At 45.2% G+C, this 26,582-nt stretch overlaps 1 protein-coding gene across 1 annotated transcript in view; it reads left to right on the forward strand.

The window, feature by feature from the left end:
- Positions 1-26,582, forward strand: part of kalrna (kalirin RhoGEF kinase a) — a 989,478-nt gene that overhangs the window by 549,117 nt on the left and 413,779 nt on the right. Inside the window, exons 13-15 of the mRNA XM_070875649.1 lie at positions 20,733-20,902; positions 21,458-21,632; positions 24,414-24,609. Coding sequence (XP_070731750.1) covers positions 20,733-20,902; positions 21,458-21,632; positions 24,414-24,609 — 541 coding nt within the window. The remainder of the gene's footprint in view (positions 1-20,732; positions 20,903-21,457; positions 21,633-24,413; positions 24,610-26,582) is intronic.

Genomic DNA, 26,582 nt, shown 5'->3' on the forward strand with positions numbered 1-26,582 from the left:
TGGTATGTTGCCTCCCTGGTGCAAGGGTCAAGGATGTCTCGGAGCGGGTGCAGGACATTCTGAAATGGGAGGGAGAACAGCCAGTTGTCGTGGTGCACATTGGTACCAACGACATAGGCAAAAAAAGGGATGAGGTCCTACGAAACGAATTTAAGGAGCTAGGAGCTAAATTAAAAAGTAGGACCTCAAAAGTAGTAATCTCGGGATTGCTACCAGTGCCACGTGATAGTCAGAGTAGGAATCGCAGGATAGCGCAGATGAATACGTGGCTTGAGCAGTGGTGCAGCAGGGAGGGATTCAAATTCCTGGGGCATTGGGACCGGTTCTGGGGGAGGTGGGACCAGTACAAACCGGACGGTCTGCACCTGGGCAGGACTGGAACCAATGTCCTAGGGGGAGTGTTTGCTAGTGCTGTTGGGGAGGATTTAAACTAATATGGCAGGGGGATGGGAACCAATGCAGGGAGACAGAGGGAAACAAAAAGGAGCCAAAAGCAAAAGACAGAAAGGAGATGAGGAAAAGTGGAGGGCAGAGAAACCCAAGGCAAAGAACAAAAAGGGCCACTGTACAGCAAAATTCTAAAAGGACAAAGGGTGTTAATAAAACAAGCCTGAAGGCTTTGTGTCTTAATGCAAGGAGTATCCGCAATAAGGTGGATGAATTAATTGTGCAAATAGATGTTAACAAATATGATGTGATTGGGATTACGGAGACGTGGCTCCAGGATGATCAGGGCTGGGAACTCAACATTCAGGGGTATTCAACATTCAGGAAGGATAGAATAAAAGGAAAAGGAGGTGGGGTAGCATTGCTGGTTAAAGAGGAGATTAATGCAATAGTTAGGAAAGACATTAGCTTGGATGATGTGGAATCTATATGGGGAGAGCTGCAGAACACCAAAGGGCAAAAAACGTTAGTAGGAGTTGTGTACAGACCTCCAAACAGTAATAGGGATGTTGGGGAGGGCATCAAACAGGAAATTAGGGGTGCATGCAATAAAGGTGCAGCAGTTATAATGGGTGACTTTAATATGCACATAGATTGGGCTAGCCAAACTGGAAGCAATACGGTGGAGGAGGATTTCCTGGAGTGCATAAGGGATGGTTTTCTAGACCAATATGTTGAGGAACCAACTAGGGGGGAGGCCATCTTAGACTGGGTGTTGTGTAATGAGAGAGGATTAATTAGCAATCTCATTGTGCGAGGCCCCTTGGGGAAGAGTGACCATAATATGGTGGAATTCTGCATTAGGATGGAGAATGAAACAGTAATTTCAGAGACCATGGTCCAGAACTTAAAGAAGGGTAACTTTGAAGGTATGAGGCGTGAATTGGCTAGGATAGATTGGCGAATGATACTTAGGGGGTTGACTGTGGATGGGCAATGGCAGACATTTAGAGACCGCATGGATGAAGTACAACAATTGTACATTCCTGTCTGGCGTAAAAATAAAAAGGGGAAGGTGGCTCAACCGTGGCTATCTAGGGAAATCAGGGATAGTATTAAAGCCAAGGAAGTGGCATACAAATTGGCCAGAAATAGCAGCGAACCTGGGGACTGGGAGAAATTTAGAACTCAGCAGAGGAGGACAAAGGGTTTGATTAGGACAGGGAAAATGGAGTACGAGAAGAAGCTTGCAGGGAACATTAAGGCGGATTGCAAAAGTTTCTATAGGTATGTAAAGAGAAAAAGGTTGGTGAAGACAAACGTAGGTCCCCTGCAGTCAGAATCAGGGGAAGTCATAACGGGGAACAAAGAAATGGCGGATCAATTGAACAAGTACTTTGGTTCGGTATTCACTAAGGAGGATACAAACAACCTTCCGGATATAAAAGGGGTCAGAGGGTCTAGTAAGGAAGAGGAACTGAGGGAAATCTTTATTAGTCGGGAAATTGTGTTGGGGAAATTGATGGGATTGAAGGCCGATAAATCCCCAGGGCCTGATGGACTGCATCCTAGAGTACTTAAGGAGGTGGCCTTGGAAATAGCGGATGCATTGACAGTCATTTTCCAACATTCCATTGACTCTGGATCAGTTCCTATGGAGTGGAGGGTAGCCAATGTAACCCCACTTTTTAAAAAAGGAGGGAGAGAGAAAACAGGGAATTATAGACCGGTCAGCCTGACCTCAGTAGTGGGTAAAGTGATGGAATCAATTATTAAGGATGTCATAGCAGTGCATCTGGAAAATGGTGACATGATAGGTCCAAGTCAGCATGGATTTGTGAAAGGGAAATCATGCTTGACAAATCTTCTGGAATTTTTTGAGGATGTTTCCAGTAAAGTGGACAAGGGAGAACCAGTTGATGTGGTATATTTGGACTTTCAGAAGGCTTTCGACAAGGTCCCACACAAGAGATTAATGTGCAAAGTTAAAGCACATGGGATTGGGGGTAGTGTGCTGACGTGGATTGAGAACTGGTTGTCAGACAGGAAGCAAAGAGTAGGAGTAAACGGGTACTTTTCAGAATGGCAGGCAGTGACTAGTGGAGTGCCGCAAGGTTCTGTGCTGGGGCCCCAGCTGTTTACATTGTACATTAATGATTTAGACGAGGGGATTAAATGCAGTATCTCCAAATTTGCGGATGATACTAAGTTGGGTGGCAGTGTGAGCTGCGAGGAGGATGCTATTAGGCTGCAGAGTGACTTGGATAGGTTAGGTGAGTGGGCAAATGCATGGCAGATGAAGTATAATGTGGATAAATGTGAGGTTATCCACTTTGGTGGTAAAAACAGAGAGACAGACTATTATCTGAATGGTGACAGATTAGGAAAAGGGAAGGTGCAACGAGACCTGGGTGTCATGGTACATCAGTCATTGAAGGTTGGCATGCAGGTACAGCAGGCGGTTAAGAAAGCAAATGGCATGTTGGCCTTCATAGCGAGGGGATTTGAATACAGGGGCAGGGAGGTGTTGCTACAGTTGTACAGGGCCTTGGTGAGGCCACACCTGGAGTATTGTGTACAGTTTTGGTCTCCTAACTTGAGGAAGGACATTCTTGCTATTGAGGGAGTGCAGCGAAGGTTCACCAGACTGATTCCCGGGATGGCGGGACTGACCTATCAAGAAAGATTGGATCAATTGGGATTGTATTCACTGGAGTTCAGAAGAATGAGAGGGGACCTCATAGAAACGTTTAAAATTCTGACGGGTTTAGACAGGTTAGATGCAGAAAGAATGTTCCCAATGTTGGGGAAGTCCAGAACCAGGGGTCACAGTCTGAGGATAAGGGGTAAGCCATTTAGGACCGAGATGAGGAGAAACTTCTTCACCCAGAGAGTGGTGAACCTGTGGAATTCTCTACCACAGAAAGTAGTTGAGGCCAATTCACTAAATATATTCAAAAGGGAGTTAGATGAAGTCCTTACTACTCGGGGGATCAAGGGTTATGGCGAGAAAGCAGGAAGGGGGTACTGAAGTTTCATGTTCAGCCATGAACTCATTGAATGGCGGTGCAGGCTAGAAGGGCTGAATGGCCTGCTCCTGCACCTATTTTCTATGTTTCTATGTTTCTATCCACGGTAACCATAGAGAATCTCGATGTCATGTTCGGGACACATGGTCTGCCTGACATAGTGGTGAGCGACAATGGGTCGTGCTTCATCAGTCAGGAGTTTCAGGAGTTTGTAAAACTAAACGGCATAAAGCATGTAAGGTCAGCACCATTTAAGCCTGCGTCCAACGGGTAGGCAGAACGTGCAGTACAAATGATCAAGCAAAGCATGAGGAGAGTAACCCAAGGGTCACTGCAGACCCGCTTGTCTTGTGTACTGCTGAGTTACAGGACAAGTCCCCACACACTCACAGGGGTCTCGTCTGCTGAACTAATGATGAAAAGAGGTCTTAAGACCAAGTTATCTCTTGTACACCCATATTTAAGTAATCATGTTGAATACAGAAGACAGAGTCAACAAGAGTACCACGATTGCTCAACTGTGTCATGCGAGATTTCTGTTAGTGATCCTGTATATGTGTTGAATTATGGTCAGGATCCCAAATGGATTGCTGGTACAGTCATGGCCAAGTAGGGCAACAGAGTATTTGTTGTTAAGCTCAAGAATGGGCAAACTTGCAGGAAACACTTGGATCAAACAAAGCTGAGGCACACAGACGAGCCAGAGCAGTCGGACGAAGAAACCATCGACGACCAACCATCCTACCAGCAGCCTTCAGTGGACTCGAGGGTCATCAGTGAACCTGGAATTTCCATCACGGACTTGTTCACTAAAAATGGACTTGCAATTCCTGACATGGCCACTGCCACCCCCAACAAGTCAGCCATCCAGCCACCAGCCACAACAGACTCCGCACATTCACCCAAGGCTGGAATCGAACTGAGACGGCCAACCCGGGAGCGTAAAGCACCGGACCGTCTCAACCTGTGAAAGAATGTGATAAGATCTCAGAGGAGGGTATAGTCATGTATGTACATGCTGTTTGTAGCCATCAGATTGTTATGTCTTCAGATGCTCTAATAATGAGTCCACGAGACAATGTGTTGTGCTTGAACTGTAGTGACCTTGGTCCATTTAGTGTAACTGCAGAGTGAGGATCACACATGGTGGCCTGCCTTTTATACTAGGCCTGGCACACCTGTACAGGTAACCTACAAGTCTCCCACTGCGGTGCCCTCTGGTGGCACACCTTGTAATAGTACAAACAGTAACCACATAGGATACATGGCATCACTCTCCCCCACGTCTTTAGTGCAAATCGCCTCTGCATTGACTGTGCTCTATCTGGTTGACCCTTGGAGGGCCGTTTCCATCGTGGGTGAGTCGGTGGTGTTTCGTTGGCAGTAGAGTTGCTGGTGGTTTCTGTTTGTGTGTCCATGACCACTCCATTCTCTTCCCCCCCCGCCTCCCCCCTACATACAGATTGTGCCGTTATCTCATTACATTCATATACATTCAAGTCCCCCAAAAAATTGCATTTACAGTATTGCATTCGTGGTACCGTGGTGAGGTAAGTACATTTGAATGGTGAGGTACATGCTTGGAATATACTTGAAGTCAGTGTTGGGGTCAGCACCGGTGCGTGAGAACAGCTGGATGGTGTCTAGGTAGTCTGGTGGTGGCGTGGTGCCCAGTGCTGGCAGTGGGAACCCGGTTGGCTCAAGTTGCCTGCTCTCGGGGCTTTTGCCGTTGCTTCTAGCGTCGGGCAGGTTTACAAATGCCTGTGACCTCTCAGTCCTCTCCTTGCGCCCTGGGTCACTGCTGCTTCCTGAGGGGCAGTCATCTAGCAGTGCACAGGGAACTGCTGACTCGCTTGCCTGGGCGTTATTTGTTTTGGGATCCTGACTGGTCCCAGTCCCATTTGGGAGACCCGTTGCAGGTGACCCTTCATTCTCGATTGTAACCTTGGTGGCGATAGAGTCTGGGAGCTGCGCCTTAGCGCAGTTTGCTCTTTCAGGCTCGTGGCGGTTGGTGCCATCGGGTGCCTGAAAGGTGGAGTCGATCGGGGGCAGGGTATTGATATCATTGCCATTGCCCTCCTGAGAGCGCTTGCTCTGCAGCTTGTATATATTAGGTGCTTGTGACCACACTCCGTCGTGCATTACTCTGGTCCCAGGGACGCAGGCTACAGCATTGGGTAGTTCGCTGGACCTATGTGCTCCCGATGGGTGTTGGCCCACTGCATTGACTATATGCAGTTGAAATTCTACATCGCCTGGTTCATTACTTATTGTAAATAACCCGTAGCTCCGATCGCAATCGAGCGACTTTTCCTTGCTTATTGCATGTATACAACTCTGATCATCAATTACACATTTCACATCGAACTCACAGTTGCTGTTACATTGATTGAGAGTGTGGAGCTGTCCCTTTAAGTGTGGTGAGTTGCAGGCCTCCTTTCAGAGAGCCTTGTTATCTTTACCCCAATCCTCTTCTTCGTTTGGTGCCACGTGTTGTTCCCCCAGCGCCTCACCTCGTGGTTTGGGCACCATCTTTGTTTTATCCACGATGTCGACTGCTATGATCCTCTTCTCCCCGGGTTCCTCCACCGAAGCTGGGAAGTCACCTCTGGGTCTGAATCTCTTCCTCCGGAGTCTTGCCACTGGAGTCTGGAAGATGCGTTCGGGTCGTCTCAGCTGGATCATCTCCACGCAGTCGTGCTGAGCGGTCTGTGCCTCGAGTGCTGTGCTGGGCTGCTCTCTGGTGCCGGATCCAACCTCAGGTGAGGGCTTGTTTTGCCTCTGAGTGCAGAGGATGTCGATCGCTGGAGGGATGAAATCTTCCCAGCTCCAATGGATCTTCTCCATCCACCTTCTTCCGAGTAGCATTGGTCAATCACCTGCAACAATCCACAGGGGTAACTTGTGCACTGCGCCATCATGGAGTACCTTTACATCCGCACTACCAACGACTGGGATAAGTTCATTTGGTGTCAGTGCGCAGCTTTGCCTGAACCGGGACCAACTTGGGTCGTTCAGCCTGATTGTCCCATAGCCTCTCAAAGGTTTCTTAATTCATTACTGACTGGCTTGCCCCTGTGTCCACTTCCATGAAGACTGCACGCCATTTATCTCGACTTCCATCCTCAACGGAGAATATTCAGTGATGCAGGTAAACATGCCATATACCTCATCGTGGGGCTGAGCTGCCTCTCTGACTATCGCTTCATAATCCGCACTGGATTCATGGCCCTGTGCAGCTGCAGCGGGGAGAGAAGGCAAAAAAGAAGTAGAAAGAAATCAAAAGGTGACGTCACAGCCAAGGGGGTAAGTGAGTGGCTGGTGATTGGTGAGTAGTTTTTCTTTTTTCTCTTCTATAACAGTGAGTAAATTTTAGCATTGTTGTTGCCTATCTAAGGGTTAAGTCATGGCAGGACAGCTCGGTCACGTGTTATGCTCCTCCTGTACCATGTGGGAACTCAGGGACGACACCAGTGTTCGTGACGAATACGGGTGCGGGAAGTGTATCCTCCTCCAGCTCCTGACGGACCGCGTTGCGGAGTTGGAGCTGAGGGTGGATTCACTCTGGAGCATCCACGATGCTGAGAATGACGTGAGTAGCACGTGTAGCGAGTTGGTCATACCGCAGGGAAAGGGTCCACAGCCAGATAGGGAATGGAAGACCAGCAGGAAGAGCAGTGCAAGGAAGGTAGTGCAGGGGTCCCCTGTGGTCATCCCCCTGCAAAACAGATACACTGCTTTGGGTACTGTTGAGGGGGATGACTCATCAGGGGAGGGCAGCAGCAGGCAAGTTCATGGCACCGTGGCTGGCTCTGTTGCACAGAAGGGCAGGAAAAAGAGTGGGAGAGCGATAGTGATAGGGGATTCAATTGTAAGGAGAATAGATAGGCGTTTCTGCGGCCGCAACCGAGACTCCAGGATGGTATGTTGCCTCCCTGGTGCAAGGGTCAAGGATGTCTCGGAGTGGGTGCAGGACATTCTAAAAAGGGAGGGAGATCAGCCAGTTGTCGTGGTGCACATTGGTACCAACGACATAGGTAAAAAAAGGGATGAGGTCCTACGAAACGAATTTAAGGAGCTAGGAGCTAAATTAAAAAGTAGGACCTCAAAAGTAGTAATCTCGGGATTGCTACCAGTGCCACGTGATAGTCAGAGTAGGAATCGCAGGATAGCGCAGATGAATACGTGGCTTGAGCAGTGGTGCAGCAGGGAGGGATTCAAATTCCTGGGGCATTGGAACCGGTTCTGGGGGAGGTGGGACCAGTACAAACTGGACGGTCTGCACCAATGTCCTAGGGGGAGTGTTTGCTAGTGCTGTTGGGGAGGAGTTAAACTAATATGGCAGGGGGATGGGAACCAATGCAGGGAGACAGAGGGAACCAAAAAGGAGGCAAAAGCAAAAGACAGAAAGGAGATGAGGAAAAGTGGAGGGCAGAGAAACCCAAGGCAAAGAACAAAAAGGGCCACTGTACAGCAAAATTCTAAGGACAAAGGGTGTTAAAAAAACAAGCCTGAAGGCTTTGTGTCTTAATGCAAGGAGTATCCGTAATAAGGTGGATGAATTAACTGTGCAAATAGATGTTAACAAATATGATGTGATTGGGATTACGGAGACGTGGCTCCAGGATGATCAGGGCTGGGAACTCAACATCCAGGGGTATTCAACATTCAGGAAGGATAGAATAAAAGGAAAAGGAGGTGGGGTAGCATTGCTGGTTAAAGAGGAGATTAAGGCAATAGTTAGGAAGGATATTAGCTTGGATGATGTGGAATCTATATGGGTAGAGCTGCAGAACACCAAAGGGCAAAAAACGTTAGTGGGAGTTGTGTACAGACCTCCAAACAGTAGTAGTGATGTTGGGGAGGGCATCAAACAGGAAATTAGGGGTGCATGCAATAAAGGTGCAGCAGTTATAATGGGTGACTTTAATATGCACATAGATTGGGCTAGCCAAACTGGAAGCAATACGGTGGAGGAGGATTTCCTGGAGTGCATAAGGGATGGTTTTCTAGACCAATATGTCGAGGAACCAACTAGGGGGGAGGCCATCTTAGACTGGGTGTTGTGTAATGAGAGAGGATTAATTAGCAATCTCGTTGTGCGAGGTCCCTTGGGGAAGACTGACCATAATATGGTGGAATTCTGCATTAGGATGGAGAATGAAACAGTTAATTCAGAGACCATGGTCCAGAACTTAAAGAAGGGTAACTTTGAAGGTATGAGGCGTGAATTGGCTAGGATAGATTGGCGAATGATACTGAAGGGGTTGACTGTGGATGGGCAATGGCAGACATTTAGAGACCGCATGGATGAACTACAACAATTGTACATTCCTGTCTGGCGTAAAAATAAAAAAGGGAAGGTGGCTCAACCGTGGCTATCAAGGGAAATCAGGGATAGTATTAAAGCCAAGGAAGTGGCATACAAAGTGGCCAGAAATAGCAGCGAACCCGGGGACTGGGAGAAATTTAGAACTCAGCAGAGGAGGACAAAGGGTTTGATTAGGGCAGGGAAAATGGAGTACGAGAAGAAGCTTGCAGGGAACATTAAGACGGATTGCAAAAGTTTCTATAGATATGTAAAGAGAAAAAGGTTAGTAAGGACAAACGTAGGTCCCCTGCAGTCAGAATCAGGGGAAGTCATAACGGGGAACAAAGAAATGGCGGACCAATTGAACAAGTACTTTGGTTTGGTATTCACTAAGGAGGACACAAACAACCTTCCGGATATAAAAGGGGTCGGAGGGTCTAGTAAGGAGGAGGAACTGAGGGAAATCCTTATTAGTCAGGAAATTGTGTTGGGGAAATTGATGGGATTGAAGGCCGATAAATCCCCAGGGCCTGATGGACTGCATCCCAGAGTACTTAAGGAGGTGGCCTTGGAAATAGTGGATGCATTGACAGTCATTTTCCAACATTCCATTGACTCTGAATCAGTTCCTATGGAGTGGAGGGTAGCCAATGTAACCTCACTTTAAAAAAAAAAGGAGGGAGAGAGATAACAGGGAATTATAGACCGGTCAGCCTGACATCGGTAGTGGGTAAAATGATGGAATCAATTATTAAGGATGTCATAGCAGTGCATTTGGAAAGAGGTGACATGATAGGTCCAAGTCAGCATGGATTTGTGAAAGGGAAATCATGCTTGACAAATCTTCTGGAATTTTTTGAGGATGTTTCCAGTAGAGTGGACAAGGGAGAACCAGTTGATGCGGTATATTTGGACTTTGAAGGCTTTCGACAAGGTCCCACACAAGAGATTAATGTGCAAAGTTAAAGCACATGGGATTGGGGGTAGTGTGCTGACATGGATTTTGAACTGGTTGTCTGACAGGAAGCAAAGAGTAGGAGTAAATGGGGACTTTTCAAAATGGCAGGCAGTGACTAGTGGGGTACCGCAAGGTTCTGTGCTGAGGCCCCAGCTGTTTACACTGTACATTAATGATTTAGACGAGGGGATTAAATGTAGTATCTCCAAATTTGCAGATGACACTAAGTTGGGTGGCAGTGTGAGCTGCGAGGAGGATACTATGAGGCTGCAGAGCGACTTGGATAGGTTAGGTGAGTGGGCAAATGCATGGCAAATGAAGTATAATGTGGATAAATGTGAGGTTATCCACTTTGGTGGTAAAAACAGAGAGACAGACTATTATCTGAATGGTGACAGATTAGGAAAAGGGGAGGTGCAACGAGACCTGGGTGTCATGGTACATCAGTCATTGAAGGTTGGCATGCAGGTACAGCAGGCGGTTAAGAAAGCAAATGGCATGTTGGCCTTCATAGCGAGGGGATTTGAGTACAGGGGCAGGGAGGTGTTGCTACAGTTGTACAGGGCCTTGGTGAGGCCACACCTGGAGTATTGTGTACAGTTTTGGTCTCCTAACCTGAGGAAGGACATTCTTGCTATTGAGGGAGTGCAGCGAAGGTTCACCAGACTGATTCCCGGGATGGCGGGACTGACCTATCAAGAAAGACTGGATCAACTAGGCTTGTATTCACTGGAGTTCAGAAGAATGAGAGGGGACCTCATAGAAACGTTTAAAATTCTGACGGGGTTAGACAGGTTAGATGCAGGAAGAATGTTCCCAATGTTGGGGAAGTCAAGAACCAGGGGTCACAGTCTAAGGATAAGGGGTAAGCCATTTAGGACCGAGATGAGGAGGAACTTCTTCACCCCGAGAGTGGTGAACCTGTGGAATTCTCTACCACAGAAAGTTGTTGAGGCCAATTCACTAAATATATTCAAAAAGGAGTTCGATGAAGTCCTTACTGCTAGGGGGATCAAGGGGTATGGCGAGAAAGCAGGAATGGGGTCCTGAAGTTGCATGTTCAGCCATGAACTCATTGAATGATGGTGCAGGCTAGAAGGGCCGAATGGCCTACTCCTGCACCTATTTTCTATGTTTCTATGTTTCTATCTGCAGACTCTTCATCAACACAGTGAGTCATATTTCTTTTACACATTCGCTGGAAGTGGCCCTTGATGCTGCAGCCTTTACATACATAGGGCCCAAGTTTCGGGCCGCGCCTAGAACGGCACAGGTACCCCGACCTGGACGCCCGTTTTTCGCGCCACAAAGTGCGCCTAAAAAAAACTTACAGATTCTCCGGCTCCCTGCAGGTCGTTTGCAGCTCGGTGCGGCGCAGCACGAGCTGTGGGGGGCGGAGCTAGGTCCCTGCGCTGAAAACAGTGCCGGAACTCTGCACATGCGCGCTACAGTGGGCGCGCATGTGCAGTAGCTCCAGGCGCCTAAAACTGTGTGGGAGGGGCCCGAAGCACGCAGCCCCTAGCCCTGGCCGAATGGCCTCACTGGGGCTGCGTGCATAAGGCTGCCTCCCACGCCCAGCTCCTGCTTCCTCCCAACCCGACTCGACTCCCGCTCCCCCCGCCCCCGCCGACTGGACCCGACCCGCGCTCCCCCCCACCCGGACCGGACCTGACCCAACCTGCCCTCCCACCACACCCGGACCCTCCCCCCCCCCCCCACCTCGTTCCCTATGCTTAATTTGTAACCTACGCCTGATTTTCTAAATGTAGACAAGGTTTTTTCGAGCGTACAAAAATCTTCACTTACTCCATTCTAAGTTAGTTTGGAGTAAGTTTTCACTCACGAAACTTTGAAATCAGGCATAAGTGGCCGGACACGCCCCCTTTTGAAAAAAAATTCTGTCCCAAAGTGAAACTGTTCTAACTGACTAGAACTGGAGCAAACTAAATGTCGAGAATTACGATTTCTAAGATATTCCGTTCTACACCAGTTGCTCCTAAAAATCAGGAGCAAATCATGTGGAAACTTGGGGCCATAATAGGTACAGTTTGCTTTATGTTGGCACTTTTGAGTACAGATATAGCTTTTACACTGTCCGCTGTCACTGTGGATGCTGACAGCAGGTTAGTAAATGTCACTGATGACATTTATGGTGAAAGATTAATGGATTTCGATGTTGTTAAAATAATTTTCAATTTAGAGTGTGAAAGTGACAGTTAGTTAATCGGTAACATTTAAGGCACAGTGTACCACCTTTTGATACATCTGGTATACGGCATCTAGAGTAAGATGGAGGACAGCTGAACTACACTTCATTAACAGTCTGTTTTTAATCTAGTTTAGATTAAAAATTTAACAGTCATTGTGGTTTCAGTGCCATTGCACAAAGCTGACGCCAGTTGTATTTTTTTTTATTGTTTTTGTATAAAGTTCAGATTTCCCCTTAATATAGGTCTTCAAGATTGTATTGTAAACAGCATACAGTGTGTATAATAAGTTTAAAGATTTATATTTAATACTATATTTGAGGCTTACAACAGAATGAGTAAGAACAAATTTTCTCATTTAAGACGAAGAGGTACTGAGGAAGATCGAGCTGGGGAGAAGTGAGTTTCTATGGGTACATTCTAAAAATTTAAAAATGAACGCTCGTCACTTGAGATGCCTTTTAAACTTGCAGGATCTAGACCATTCTGGATCGACGAGATAGCTCGGGGAGTAGGCTTGCATGAAATACTGCTTAATTAAGTCCCTCAACAAACTAATTGTGTGCTGGACATCTAAATAGCTACACGCACATTAAACGCAAGGAGGAAAATTATCTGGACGTTGCTTCCATGAAGTTGTCACCACTGGGACAGAGGAACATAGTGCAGCAAATTAACAGCATGTAAGAAATAGGCAGAAACAGCAGAAACCTGTGGAACTAGAGTTGTCCAATAGATTTTCAGCACTGGCACTCAAGAAGAATAGAACTGCACTGAACGGTAACCCAAAACAGGCCAAATTAAAGGTAACACTACAGTCATAGAATACTGCATGGTAAAAATGATTGAGCGTGACCAGGAATCCTAAATGGTGTGTTGCTTCCCAAGTACGAGGGTTTGGGACTTGACCGAGCCAGTCAATAAAATCCTATTTTGGAAGAGGAGAAACTAGGGCCTAGAAATTGGCCTCCTTAGCGCCTCCTGTTATTACCTTCGGAGGGCGATAATGGGACGCAAAGCACGTACTGACCGGGCGCAGCGAGAAGATCGACTCCCGCTATATTCGACGGGAGGTTTGCGACAGCGTTACTGTGTGATGCCCCGATCTCCTTCACCCGGAGATTGTGACGTCATCGCCGTGCACATCGCCGAGGTAGCATCCCGGACCCAAACTTTGGTTAAGTCTCCTGCAGCATCGCCGGACGAAAACACCGGCAGCTGAAGGAGACGTTCATCGGGAGACCGGGCGCTTCAGAGGTGATGCTTAAAGACGAGGTGGCCGAGGTAAGTAAAAGAAATTCAGAAATTATCTTTCTTTTTTTTTCCCTTTGTCTTCGCCAGCGATCGATCAGCTCGGCACTCTGCTGCAGTGCATCAGGCTGATTGGGCCCGATCGTGGATGCCGTCGGGGAGCAGGTAAGTTTTCCCCTTGCAGAGCCTACAGCGATGGCCCTTCCCTTTAAGGGAGGGAAGGAGCCTTCCAACACGGCAGCACTGCACGGCCCATTGGGCAGTGCTGCACACCTACCGCCCCGCCTGCTGCCTGTTGCGCTCCAGGAAGGAAGTGGAGTGCTTGATTTAGCACTCCACTTTCTTCCTGGAGTGCAAACCCTGAATTTTATTTAAGTTGAAAAACATTAACGCCTACCACTAATTTGTTCAGCTTTTAAAAGTTAATGCCAAGCGAATCGCTCCCGAATTTCTCCCCATGAGGTTATCTATCTAATCTACCGCCGATCTACACCCCCGAAAGGCGACATTCCCCTCTGAAAATCTTTGGCCCGCCCGGTGGTGGTAAAACTTGCTTTTTCCCGGTTGTTCAGCGAGGCTGAGGCCTTCTGCAATGGCGGTGCGGCTTCCCTTAAAGGTGACGATGCACTGCCGCTGCTGCCATGTTTTTTTTGTCGGCCGACTGCCATGTCGACCCGACAATTATGCCCCCGGGTTTGGCTGGGCCACCAACAGGCAGCCTAGCACCCCCTCTTGAGGTGGCCCGGCTGAAACCCTCCATGGTGGCCCAGTGGGCCAAGGTTTTAAAATCGTGGCAGCTCTTCCCTTTAAGTGAAGGGGAGAGCCGTGGTGACGCGGCACCATGATGACGTCATCGCGGAGGTTACTCCGCACCGCCTCTCAGGTGTTGCCACTGCTGTGTATCCATCCCTCAAGTGTTGTCACCACCCCCATTAAGAGCGACTTCCGGATCCAAGGAAAAATACTAACAAAGAGTGGAATGTCGCTCAAGAGGTGACCTGAACCGCAGCTGCAGTAAAAACTATTCAAATGGGGTGCATGCACTCCGTTTTGGGCTGGGGGCAATTTCTACCCCTTTGTGTTCTCCTCACAGCTTACTATCGTACCTAGCTTTGCATCATCAGCAAACTTGGATACATTACACTCGGTCCCTTCAACTAGGTCATTAATATAGAATGTAAATAGCTGAGGCCCCAGCACTGATCCTTGCGCCACCCCACTAGTTACAGCCTGTTAACCTGAAAAAGACCCGTTTATCCCTACTCTCTGTTTTCTGTCCATTAACCAATCCTCTATCCATGTTATTATATTACCTCCAACCCCATGAGCCCTTATCTTGTGTAATAACCTTTTATGTGGCACCTTATCAAATGCCTTTTGGAAATCCAAATATACTACATCCACTGGTTCCCCTTTATCTACCCTGCTCATTACATCCTCAAAAAACTCTAATAAATTTTTCAAACACTATTTCCCTTTCATAATACCATGTTTACTTTGCCGAATCATGTTATGATTTTCTAAGTGCCCTGATACCACTTCCTTAACAATGGATTCTGACATTTCCCCGATGACTGATTTCAGGCTAACTGGCCTGTGGTTCCCTGTTTTCTCTCTCCCTCCTTTCTTGAATAGCGGTTATATTTGCTACCTTCCAATCCGCTGGGATTGTTCTAGAATCTAGGAAATTTTGTAAGATCAAAACCAATGCATCCACTATCTCTGCAGCCACCTCCTTTAAAACCCTGGGATGTAGGCCAGAGGATTTGTTGGCTTTTAGTCCCATTAGTTTATCTTGTACATTTTCTTATATTAATGACATTAAGTTGCTCACCCTTGTTCCCCCTCATTTTGGTATGCTTTTTGTATCTTCTACTGTGAAGACAGATACAAAATATTTGTTTAACACTTCTGCCATTTCCTTTTTCCCCATAATAATTTCTCCTGTCTCAGCCTCTAAGGGACCAACGGTTACTTTTGCTACTCTCTTCCTTTTTACAGATTTGTAGAAGCTCTTACAATTTGTTTTTATATTTCTTGCTAGTTTTCTCTTGTATCCTATTTTTTCCCTTTTTATCAGTTGTTTGGTCATCGATTGCTGGTTTCTGAAGCTCTCCCAATCCTTAGGCTTACTACTATTCTTCACAACTTTGTAAGCTTCTTATTTCAATCTAATACTATCCTCAACTGTTTTAGTTAGCCACGGATGGATCACTTTTCCCATGGAATTTTTGTTTCTCAATGGAATGTATTTTTGTTGAAAATCATTAAATATTTCTTTAAATGCTAGCCACTGCTTATTTACCACCATACCTTTTAATCTATTTTTCCAATCTACCTTAGCCAACCCTCATACCTATGTAATTGGCTTTATTTAAGTTTAAGGAGCCGAAATTGGCTCACGGCCTGTCCAGGAGCAGTAACCTTCCAAGCCCAGGTCAGTTAACGCCCGGGGTGGAAGTACCGCCCCCGGCGTGGAATTGCCCTTTGTGCCCCTCAAACAAGGCGGAGGGCTGTCTCAAGCGCTCCACCTCATTGGAGGGGCACTCCAGAGGCGTCAGCTACTCTGTGTAGCACTGACATGCCACAACACCCTTCTCCTTCATTTAAAAGGGAGGACCACTGCGGACTCTGCATGGCCCTTTGGTGGCCACCACTGGGCCACCAAGGACAATCTCGACCGGATCAGCAGCCCGGCAAACAGGAGTGCGGGGCTGCATGATGGCAGCCTGGTCAAGATGAGGGCCGCCATTGTCGGGCTGGTGGAAAAGCTGACAAAAAAAGAATGACGACCCGGGGTGCATACGGCCTCCCCTTTAAATGATACCCCAGGTGGATGTCAAAGCTGGCACTGACATCGGCCCATGCAAGACTCGCGTCGCATGGGGCAATTTCTGCGCGGTGCAAATCGTGGGGCGTGGTGCATTATCCAAATCGCCCCCAAAGTCTCTGGGGCAATTTCGCCCCAGGCCCCACCGCCGCCCACACTTGGGCAAAAAGGCAATTGCGTCCCATTAGCGCCTACCGGCGGCGCTAACAGGGCGCAAAAGAGAGCCAATTTCAGCCCCATAGACTCTAGTTGCAGACTTAGGCAAGTCACTCTCAAACCTAATGTGAATTTCTATCATATTATGATCACTCTGCCCCAGAGGATCCTTTACTATGAGATTGCTAATTAACCCTGTCTCATTACACAATACAAAATCTAAAATAGCCTGTTCCCTGGTTGGTTCCATGACGTATTGGTCTAGGAAACTGTCCCGAATGCATTACATGAACTCGTCCTCCAGGCTACCTTTGCCAATCTGATTTGTCCAGTCGATATGAAGATTAAAATCTTCCATGATTATTATATTTCCTTTGTTACAAGCTCCTACTTTTTATTGATTACTATTCTATCCAATGGTATAGCTAGGAGACCTATATTCTATTTCCACCAGTGTTTTCTGCCCTCTTTATCCTCTCTTCACTGCTGCTTTAATTCAGGTCCGCTCTCGGACTGCTCTTTATCCTCTCACTGCTGCTGCTGCTTCTGCTGTCGTGTGACATCACTCCTTGTTTTTTTGGAAATCGTTGACTGTTCCGCCGCTGTTGATATCGCCTCCAATTAGGTGCTTCCCCCTCTTTTCCAAATTCCCACTCTTTCCAAATTCCCAACACTCTGTTCAAGTACACTCTGTTTAATGCTGCTCTGTGCAGACCCATGCTATAAATTTACCAATATCAATTGTGTGGTTAATCATATCATAAAACAAAGTTTCTTTACTTTGAAGGTAGGAAAAGTGAAGCCAATACCCATCATTAACTGATTGAAACCGAACTAATGGAAATTGGCACGAGGCCAGATATTTGAGGAAAGAAAGAAAACCACACAGGCTAGAAATGCTGAAATAAAAACAGAGAATCTTGCAAATAAACAGTAGACTGATGAAAGAAAAAGATAAGATAATGTTTTCGGTGTCGTCCTTCATCAGGTGTTTGGGGCTATTGTAACTATAAATCCATAGAACGGTAACGGGGAATTGACCTTACTGATTGGTGAGACTTGACAGGTGTGCGACCATGCAAAATTTGTGTGCCATTGAATTCTGCTTTCCTCAAGGCATTCTGTGTCAGTGGTTAGCTCAAAGTATGATTGATTTATTACTATTACATCAACCAACTGTTTGTCCATGTTGGTGGAAGAGATTATCCAGGATTTGTCACTGATAATGCAAAGATAACTGTTGAATACCATTGCAGTCTCCCTGGTCAAGTACTGTCTTATTGTGGTCTCACTTTTGTAATCAGAAGATTTATGGATTGCTGAACCTTAGTGCAATAAAATGCCACAAGTGCTAAAGAAAATATTACATGATTTTTATAGGAAGTGATAAAATGATTGCTTTCAAAATTATGACAAAATCCATTTTCAATTGTATCCTAAGTAAGCTAACCAAGAAAGATTTTCTTAAACGATAGAATTGTCAAAGCCTGGGTGTTCATGGTTTAAAAAATCATGCACATCCAATAGTTTTTTTGTGCAGCCTGACAGCTTGACCTGTAGGAAAGCTAGACTTTGAAGTAAAAATTAGAGGGTCAGAATCTCAAGCCCTCAGCCATTTCAGCTCACCTTGCCTTTGGGTGAGTTTCTACATCTCTCAGCCATGCTTCAATGTAAACAAGGGCGAGGTGTTCAGTGTAAAAATGGGGACCAAACTTACATTGCCTCCGAGAAGTGTCCCGCCAACTGCCCATGAAGTGCAACGATAGAGTACACTGTGGAGAAATATATGGCTTGGATCAATTCACTTTTCATGACTGATGGATGCTCCGTGAAGACAAATGATACATTGCATTGGGAAAAAATTCAATTACAATTTGGTATTCAACATGAATAGAGAAATGTATAAAGACAGACAAACTAACTCAGTGGAGAAGAGGGTGAGTCGGTGAATTGACATGCCCTCCCCCAACCATGGAAAATGTTTCTGTGTTAAAGGTGCTATATAAATACATGTTGTTGTTAAACTCCTTATTTTGGATATTAGAAATTTCAGTTAGTGGGAAGAAAAATGGCAGGCAATTTTTTTTCCAGAACTCATTTTGATTTATTGGTGATGGAAAGATAATAACACCTAGTGTCCAAAGCATGTAACTGCATTGTGTCTAGTGATATTTAACATAGGAGAATTGAATGGGAAATATGGAATTTACAATAGGAAAAGTTGACACAAAAGTGTGACCAGAAATGTTGACAACAGGAAGTAAGATTTGTGGACAGGAAGTACATGCCCTATATAAGATTTTTAAAAATATAATGTATGGATTGTTGTTTTATTGAACAGTTTTCAGGCAGCATATATTTCCTCAAAGTCTCCTGGATAAAGTGCAACATCCCCACCGACACCTGGGAATCCCTGACCCACGACCAAAGTGGAGGAAGAGCATCTGGGCTGACGCTGAGCACCTCGAGTCTCATCGCCGAGAGCATGCAGAAACCAAGCGCAGGCAGCGGAAGGAGCATGCGTCAACCCAGACTCCCCACCCATCCTTTCCTTCAACCACTGTCTGCCCCACCTGTTACAGAGACTGTAGGTCCCACATTGGACTATTCAGTCATCTGAGAACTCACTTTTAGAGTGGAAGCAAGTCATCCTCGATGCCAAGGGACTGCCTATGATGATTCCTGGTATCTTATCTCAGATGTTATTGTGTTTGCTGTACAGGCATTTTGCGATGCATTGCGGTCGGAGGCTTCCCACGGGCGGATGCCTCCGACCACAAAAAACCCCGAAGATGCCTGATGGTCCCGCTCCAATGTAGACTTCCGGTTCCAGGTCTAGCTGCGCAGTCCAGCGCAGCGGCCCACGGATCCCAGGAGTGTAAGCGCGTCCTGGGATCACATGAGCTTGGACCACCAATGAAAATGTTGTATTCTTATTCATAGTAATGGGAGCTCCAAGCTCCCATTTCTATGAATGGGAATACCCCTAAAAACAAAGAAAACACGAACATTAATAAAAAACACTTCACTTTTTAAAAAATGAATAAAAATGAAATTAAATTAAATGTTTCAGAGAAAAATATATTTTTTGAAATTTAAAAAAATGTTTTAATAGTGTTAAAAATAAACTCACCTTCATAGGCAGGATCTTTAATGTAAAAATTAGTCAAAAATGTATTTTTCCCATCTTTTAAAACTCTTACACTAGTAAAAGCAGGTCTTTAAGCCTGCTTTTACCAGGCGTAAGAATTTTAAGGACATTCGCTGGGCAAATAGCCCAAATCTCCACCCACAAAAGCCCTTCTCCCAGAGAGAAAGAAAGAAAGACTTGCATTTATATAGCACCTTTCATGACCACTGGACATCTCAAAGCACTTTACGGCCAATGAAGTACTTTTAGAGTGTAGTCATTGTTGTACTGTGGGAAAGGTGGCAGCCAACTTCTACAAACAGCAATGTGATAATGACCAGATTATCTGTTTTTTTTGTTATGTTGACTGAGGGATAAATATTGGCCAGGACACCAGGGATATCTCCCCTGCTCTTCTTCGAAATATTGCCATGGGATCTTTTACGTCCATCAAAGAGGGCAGACGGGACCTTGATTTAACATCTCATCCGAAAGACGGCACCTTCGACAGTGCAGCACTCCCTCAGTACTGCACTGGAGTGTCAGCCTAGATGTATGTTCCTGGAGTGGGACTTGAACCCACAACCTTCTGACTCAGAGGCGAGTGTGCTACCCACTGAGCCACAGCTGACAGCTGTCATCTGTCAAAAGAAATGTTGACAGATCGCAAGTGCCGGGCTTAGGCGCATGCGCTTTGCACGCCTAAACCCGGAACTTGTGGGGCCTCTTCGTGCGCGTGCGCACATCGTACTCACCCGGAGAGGCCGCAATTTACGGCCCACTATGTCAAAGTTCCTCATTAGCACAAACTCTTCTGTTTCTAGTTTAATTTTCATTCAAATTATTAACATTTGTATCAGCAAATGCAGTCGATGTCATTATTGGCCTTACTGCTTTGCAAAACTAATTAAGTATTGTGCTTCACCAGCATCTTTCTTTATACATATCTTACTTAAACAAGCAATAATACCCATTAGTGAGAGTATTTGTTCCAGACCTATCTGCAGTAGATTGACTTTATAAACATATGCACAATTGTATGATTGGTTTGTAATTTGAGTGAAAAATTTAAGAGCTTTTTCAGGTGCCACTGATTCATTTGCAAAGGCAAATACTGTTTTACAGAAACATCTTTAAGGCACTGGTTTGTTGGGCATTTCTTCAGTAAAGCTGAAATGGTCTTTCTTAACTGCTGTAATTATGCCTGAAGTGATGCATTACGCTTTGAAGCTTTAAAACTAGATCATGTTAACTGTGGCAATATCAGTACATACAGTAAAAGAAAATGCCTCATTGGCCAACTACTAAAGTGGCAAATGGCCTGCAAGGAATATTTTATGGTTTTGGATGTACCTAGTAAGGAATTCATGGTCACACAAAATATAAAAAGCCACAGGAGATGTAAGGTCTGTGTCCCTCGACAGAGGTTTATATCTCAATTTCTATGTCATTCCTATTTTTCACCACTTGCAGCTGTGGGCATGGATGGAGGAACTCCAAAAGGAGCTCTTGGAAGATGTTTGTGCAGACTCGGTGGATGCTGTACAGGAACTTATCAAACAGTTCCAGCAGCAACAAACAGCAACACTTGAGGCTACCTTGAATGTCATAAAGGAAGGCGAAGACCTAATTCAGCAACTCAGGTGAGTGGTGCAGATCGCAGGTAAAGGGAAAAAATAAATCAAATTCCTTAATCTGAGCAGTGTTTCCAGCATATCGTAATCAGTAATGCAACAAACTGTTTTTACAGCAAAAAGCACTCATGCTTGATCACCCGTTATAGATCTATCTGAAATGTTTTATTGTGCAAATTTATTCTTTTTGGAAATATTTATTTTAAAACAGATTTCATATATCATTTATTTCAATGGCAATCCTTTGGTTCCTTAAATTTGTCTAAAGTAGAGTTAAATGTTTTTTCTTAACATCTTTTGAAATAAAATCAATGTGAAAGAATGTACTTCACATCATTGTTAGTGTTTTGAGGTCAAATGTCAGATCATACAAGAAAGCATGTTCTTTGTTTGAGTTTTTAAATATAGAGTTACATTTTTAGAGTTATCACACTGAATGAGTGCATCTTCATCAATCCTTTTAGATTTTGTCTGTTTCCACAGTAGTGAGTGCAGTTGAAAGCTTGCAGCCACTGCTTTCTAATATTTGGATTGCTTTAATGCTAAGCTCTTGGTTTGCCACAGGGACTCTGCAATTTCCAACAATAAAACCCCACACAATAGCTCCATCAGCCACATTGAAAGTGTTCTCCAGCAGCTCGATGAAGCCCAGGGACAGATGGAAGAGCTTTTCCATGAGCGAAAAATCAAGTTAGATATTTTCTTACAGCTTCGGATTTTTGAGCAGTACACGATTGAGGTAAGTCCAGCTTTGATCTTTAGCAAACAGATGGAGTAATTCTCTAGGGCGATGTGTCTGTGTCCCGTCAGGTCTGGGATCTACAGAGCTCAGCTGTTAACACTCTTATAGAATTGGGGGGGGGGGGGGGGTTGGCAGGGGAGCGGGGGGGAGGGGGATTGTGAGTTTAGCATTAAAAAAGTAAGAATCTAAAATGGGATGACATATTTTGACTTTTAATGAGCACATTGCCCTTCGTTGCTATGGTCACTCGAACTGTCCTGTATCTGTTTATCTTTAAATAATGTTGTCAGACTGCTGTCAGAAGTTTGATTGTATGACAGAAACATGTTGCCTTATTTAAAGAGAAGTTAGTAAGAAATCTTTAGAATTTTAGCTCTTCCAAGGACATCTGTCAGGATCTCTGATTACAGCATGTTGCACAAACTTGTATAAGGGACAAATCTTAAGTGGGTTTTTTTTAATTACATTTATTTATAATACATTAGGAAGGGAGATGAGAATGATCAATGGAAATGGTGAGGAATCTAATTTGCATAATAAAAGGTAGATTTTAAGTGGATATGAACAACCTATAGCTCTCTCTCTGTATCTCAATATAAGAGGATTTGAGGTGTGGATGAATGGTGAGGTTTGTCACTATTCCTCAATGTGCATTTTAAAGACAGCAAGACCCACATTCCTTAACCTCAATCCTACTGACCTGCTGACCATCCAAATTCTATTCTGAGCCCAACATGGTAGCTGACATTGTAAATGGTTCCCTCTCCTTAGGTACTGTCCCCTTCTGTTTCAAAACAGCCATCATCTCTCTCTCTGACCTCTGTTCCCGGCATCTGCATGGCCACGCAGTGCTCCAGGGAACCCACACAGACAGCTTGCCGGCTTTTCAATGTAAAAATCACACACATGCGGTATTTTGAATGGCCCCTGCAGTGCTTTAAACGGGCCGCACAGGGCCAAAACAATTGGATGGAACATTGCCCTTAACCCCTCTGTCCTTGCAAACTACCAACTCATCTCCAATTTCCCTTTCCTTTCCAAAGTTCTTGAACGTATTTTTGCTTCCCAAATCTGTGCATAACTTTCCCTCAACCCCTAATCTCTCTAATTAGATTTCCTTGCTGCTACCTAACCAAAGCAGCCTATCCAAAGTCACAAATAACAATCTTTATGACTGTGACTGTTGTATACAATCCCTCATCCTCTTCCTTAACCTCTCTGCAGCTTTTGACATGATGAATCATATCATCGTCTTCCAACACTTGCGCTCCATTGTCCAACTTAGTGGGGCTGCCCTTGCTTGTTTCTACTTTTACCTATCTGATTATAGCCAGATCATCTCCAGTAATTACTTCTTTTCCTGTCCCTACTTCATTACCTCAAAGATTTATCCTTAACCCCCTCCTCATCTTCATCCATATATTGGCCCTAGGTGACATCATCTGCAAACATGAGGTAGGCTCGCACAGTTAGCTCTACCTCTCCACCACTTATAGAAGCGTAGAATTAAACAGCACAGAAGGAGGCCATTCAATCTATCGTGCCTGTGCTGCATCTTTGAAAGAGCTACATTAGTCTCTCAACCACTCCACTGGCTCTGTGTTCAGACTACTTGTCCAACATCCACTCTTGGATGAGCTGCAATTTCCTCCACCTAAACATCGGGAAGACCAAAGCCATTGTATTTGGCCCCCGCCATAAACTCTGCATGCTTGCCACTAATTCCATCCCTCTTTCTGGCCACTGTCACAGCCTGAACCAGACTGTTCACAACCTCAGTTTCCTAATTGATCACAAGCAGAGCTCAAACCCCATATTCTTTCTATCAGAAAATTAGCCTACTTCCACCTCTATAATTTGGTATCATAGAATCATAGAAAAATTATGACACAGAAGGAGGCCATTCTTCACCTGCTCCACACCTGCCTCTGTCATCTCCAAACTCGATTATTGCAATGTTCTCCTGGTCAGCCTTCCATTCTCCACCTGATGAATTTCAATTCATCTGAAGGTTGAGAGTGGATCCAATCAATGTCTTGAAAGTGATACCCCATTGTGCAGTGCAGGCTCTCTGACTTTGAGGTCCGAAGCCCAATATCTCAGGAGCATTGGTGCTCAACATTCTGGCGCAGGGTACTTAGTCTTGCTTCCCTCCCCCAACCCCCGCCCCCCCCCCCCCCCCCAACCACCACCTCCCCATCCTGAACCCCAAAATGGGGACTCCTAAATCCCATGTATCTAGAGAAATGAAAAATAGTTACAAGTAGCCAGCACAGCACAAATTTCAGAAGGGATATGGGAAAAGGATGGATAAATGTGTTTAGCATGATTTGCTCGAGTGAAATCTAAGTGCTGATGCTGTCTGGTTGCTCAAATAGCTGCTTCCCTATTGTAACTTGTCTGCTTTTCTCTGTATTTCTGCGATAGATCTATGTGCTGGTGCTGAGTTTGGTACATGCTAGTATAACCAGACAGCAGCCTCATAACCATACTCCACAAACAATATCTGCTATCTCTTTTAACGTTCTATTCAAAATAGGATTTTCTTTTAAATGGTGCATGTACACACTGTTATATATGTACATCTCCATAGGCAGGGAGCTACTCAGCCACACAAAGGCTCAATTCATCCAGGTGGATTTGATCACACAGAATATAAAGCTATTTTTCCTCTTCATTTGTGTCGGAGAAATTAGCTCTTTAACATCCATCTGTAACATAATGCATCCTCTTACCGCAAACTTTGCATCGCCGTCTGTGTCTGTGGTACGTCATTAGGTGACAGCAGAGTTAGATGCCTGGAATGAAGATCTTCTCCGTCAAATGAATGACTTTAATACAGAGGACCTGACTTTAGCTGAACAGCGACTGCAGAGACACACGGAACGCAAGCTGGCCATGAACAACATGACATTTGATGTAATTCAGCAAGGCCAAGATTTACATCAGTACATCATGGAAGTGCAAGCATCAGGTAATGTAGAAGCATGGCTCCTTTCACCGCTTCTTGCATGAGTTCTTTTTTAATATGGGCGTCATGAAGTGATTGGAGGTGGTTCATCCCTCCACTTCTGGAGCCGTGCCATTACTGAGCAGGCAGATGTTTCAGAGTACCATAGACGGAGGCCTGGCAGTACCATAGACGGAGGCCTGGCAGTACCATAGACGGAGGCCTGGAAGTAAATTACTTACTCACTCAGCTCATGTATCTTTGTTCCAGCCAGGAGGGTGGGGGAATCAGTGAATGGAAGAGAGTTGAGTATTACCCACCTGAAAGCAAGTTCACTTTCACAGTGAGTTCTAATAAGCTTTATGTGTAGTACTTAACAACATACCGCTTGTGGTCGAGTAGAAATGCGTGCTGTCTCTAGTGATTTATTTGGAGTGTATCATGCTGCTTGTGGGTTAGTAGGACAATCATTCTGATTTCTTGCAGTTAATTTCAGACAAATTCCATTCCTAGTGGTCTAGTAATGGGAACAGATCCTGCCTAGAAACATAGAAACATAGAAAATAGGTGCAGGAGTAGGCCATTCGGCCCTTCGAGCCTGCACCACCATTCAATATGATCATGGCTGATCATGCAACTTCAGTACCCCATTCCTGCTTTCTCTCCATATACCTTGATCCCTTTGGCCGTAAGGGCCACATCTAACTCCCTTTTGAATATATCTAATGAACTGGCCTCAACAACTTTCTGTGGTAGAGAATTCCACAGCTTCACAATTCTCTGAGTCAAGATGTTTCTCCTCAACTCAGTCCTAAATGGCTTACCCCTTATTCTTAGACTGTGACCCCTGGTTCTGGTCTTCATCAACATCGGGAACATTCTTCCTGCATCTAACCTGTCCAATCCCGTCGGAATTTTATATGTTTCCAAGAGATCCCCTCTCATTCTTCTAAATTCCAGTGAATATAAACCTAGTCGATCCAGTCTTTCTTCATATGTCAGTCCTGCCATCCCGGCAGTCAGTCTGGTGAACCTTCGCTGCACTCCCTCAATAGCAAGAATGTCCTTCCTCATATTAGAAGACCAAAACTGTACACAATATTCAAGTTGTGGCCTCACCAAGGCCCTGTACAACTGCAGTAAGATCTCCCTGCTCCTATACTCAAATCCTCTCGCTTTGAAGGCCAACATGCCAGTTGCCTTCTTCACTGCCTGCTGTACCTGCATGCCAACTTTCAATGACTGATTACCATGCCACCCAGGTCTCGTTGCACCTCCCCTTTTCCTAATCTGTCACCATTCCAGATAATATTCTGCCTTCCTGTTTTTGCCACCAAAGTGGATAACCTCACATTTATCTACATTATACTGCATCTGCCATGCATTTGCCCACTCACCTAACCTGTACAAGTCACCCTGCAGCCTCTTAGCATCCTCCTCACAGCTCACACTGCCACCAGCTTAGTGTCTTCTGCAAACTTGGAGATATTACATTCAATTCCTTCGTCTAAATCATTAATGTATATCGTAAATAGCTGGGGTCCCAGCACTGAACCTTGCGGTACCCCACTAGTCACTGCCTGCCATTCTGAAAAGGAGCTGTTTATTCCTACTCTTTGCATCCTGTCTGCCAACCAGTTCTCTATCCACGTCAATACCTTCCCCCCAATACTATGTGCTTTAATTTTGCACACTAATCTCTTGTGTGGGACCTTGTCAAAAGCCTTTTGAAATTCCAAATACACCACATCCACTGGTTCTCCCTTGTCCACTCGACTAGTTACATCCTCAAAAAATTCTAGATTCGTCAAGCATGATTCCCCTTTCATAAATCCATGCTGACTTGGACCGATCCTGTCACTGCTTTCTAAATGCGCTGCTATTACATCTTTAATAATTGATTCCAACATATTCCCCACTATCGATGTCAGGCTAACCGGTCTATAATTCCCTGTTTTCTCACTCCTTTTTTAAAAAGTGGGGTTACATTAGCTACC

The sequence above is a fragment of the Pristiophorus japonicus genome, chromosome 3, assembly GCF_044704955.1.
Source record: "Pristiophorus japonicus isolate sPriJap1 chromosome 3, sPriJap1.hap1, whole genome shotgun sequence".
Classification (NCBI taxonomy): domain Eukaryota; kingdom Metazoa; phylum Chordata; class Chondrichthyes; family Pristiophoridae; genus Pristiophorus; species Pristiophorus japonicus.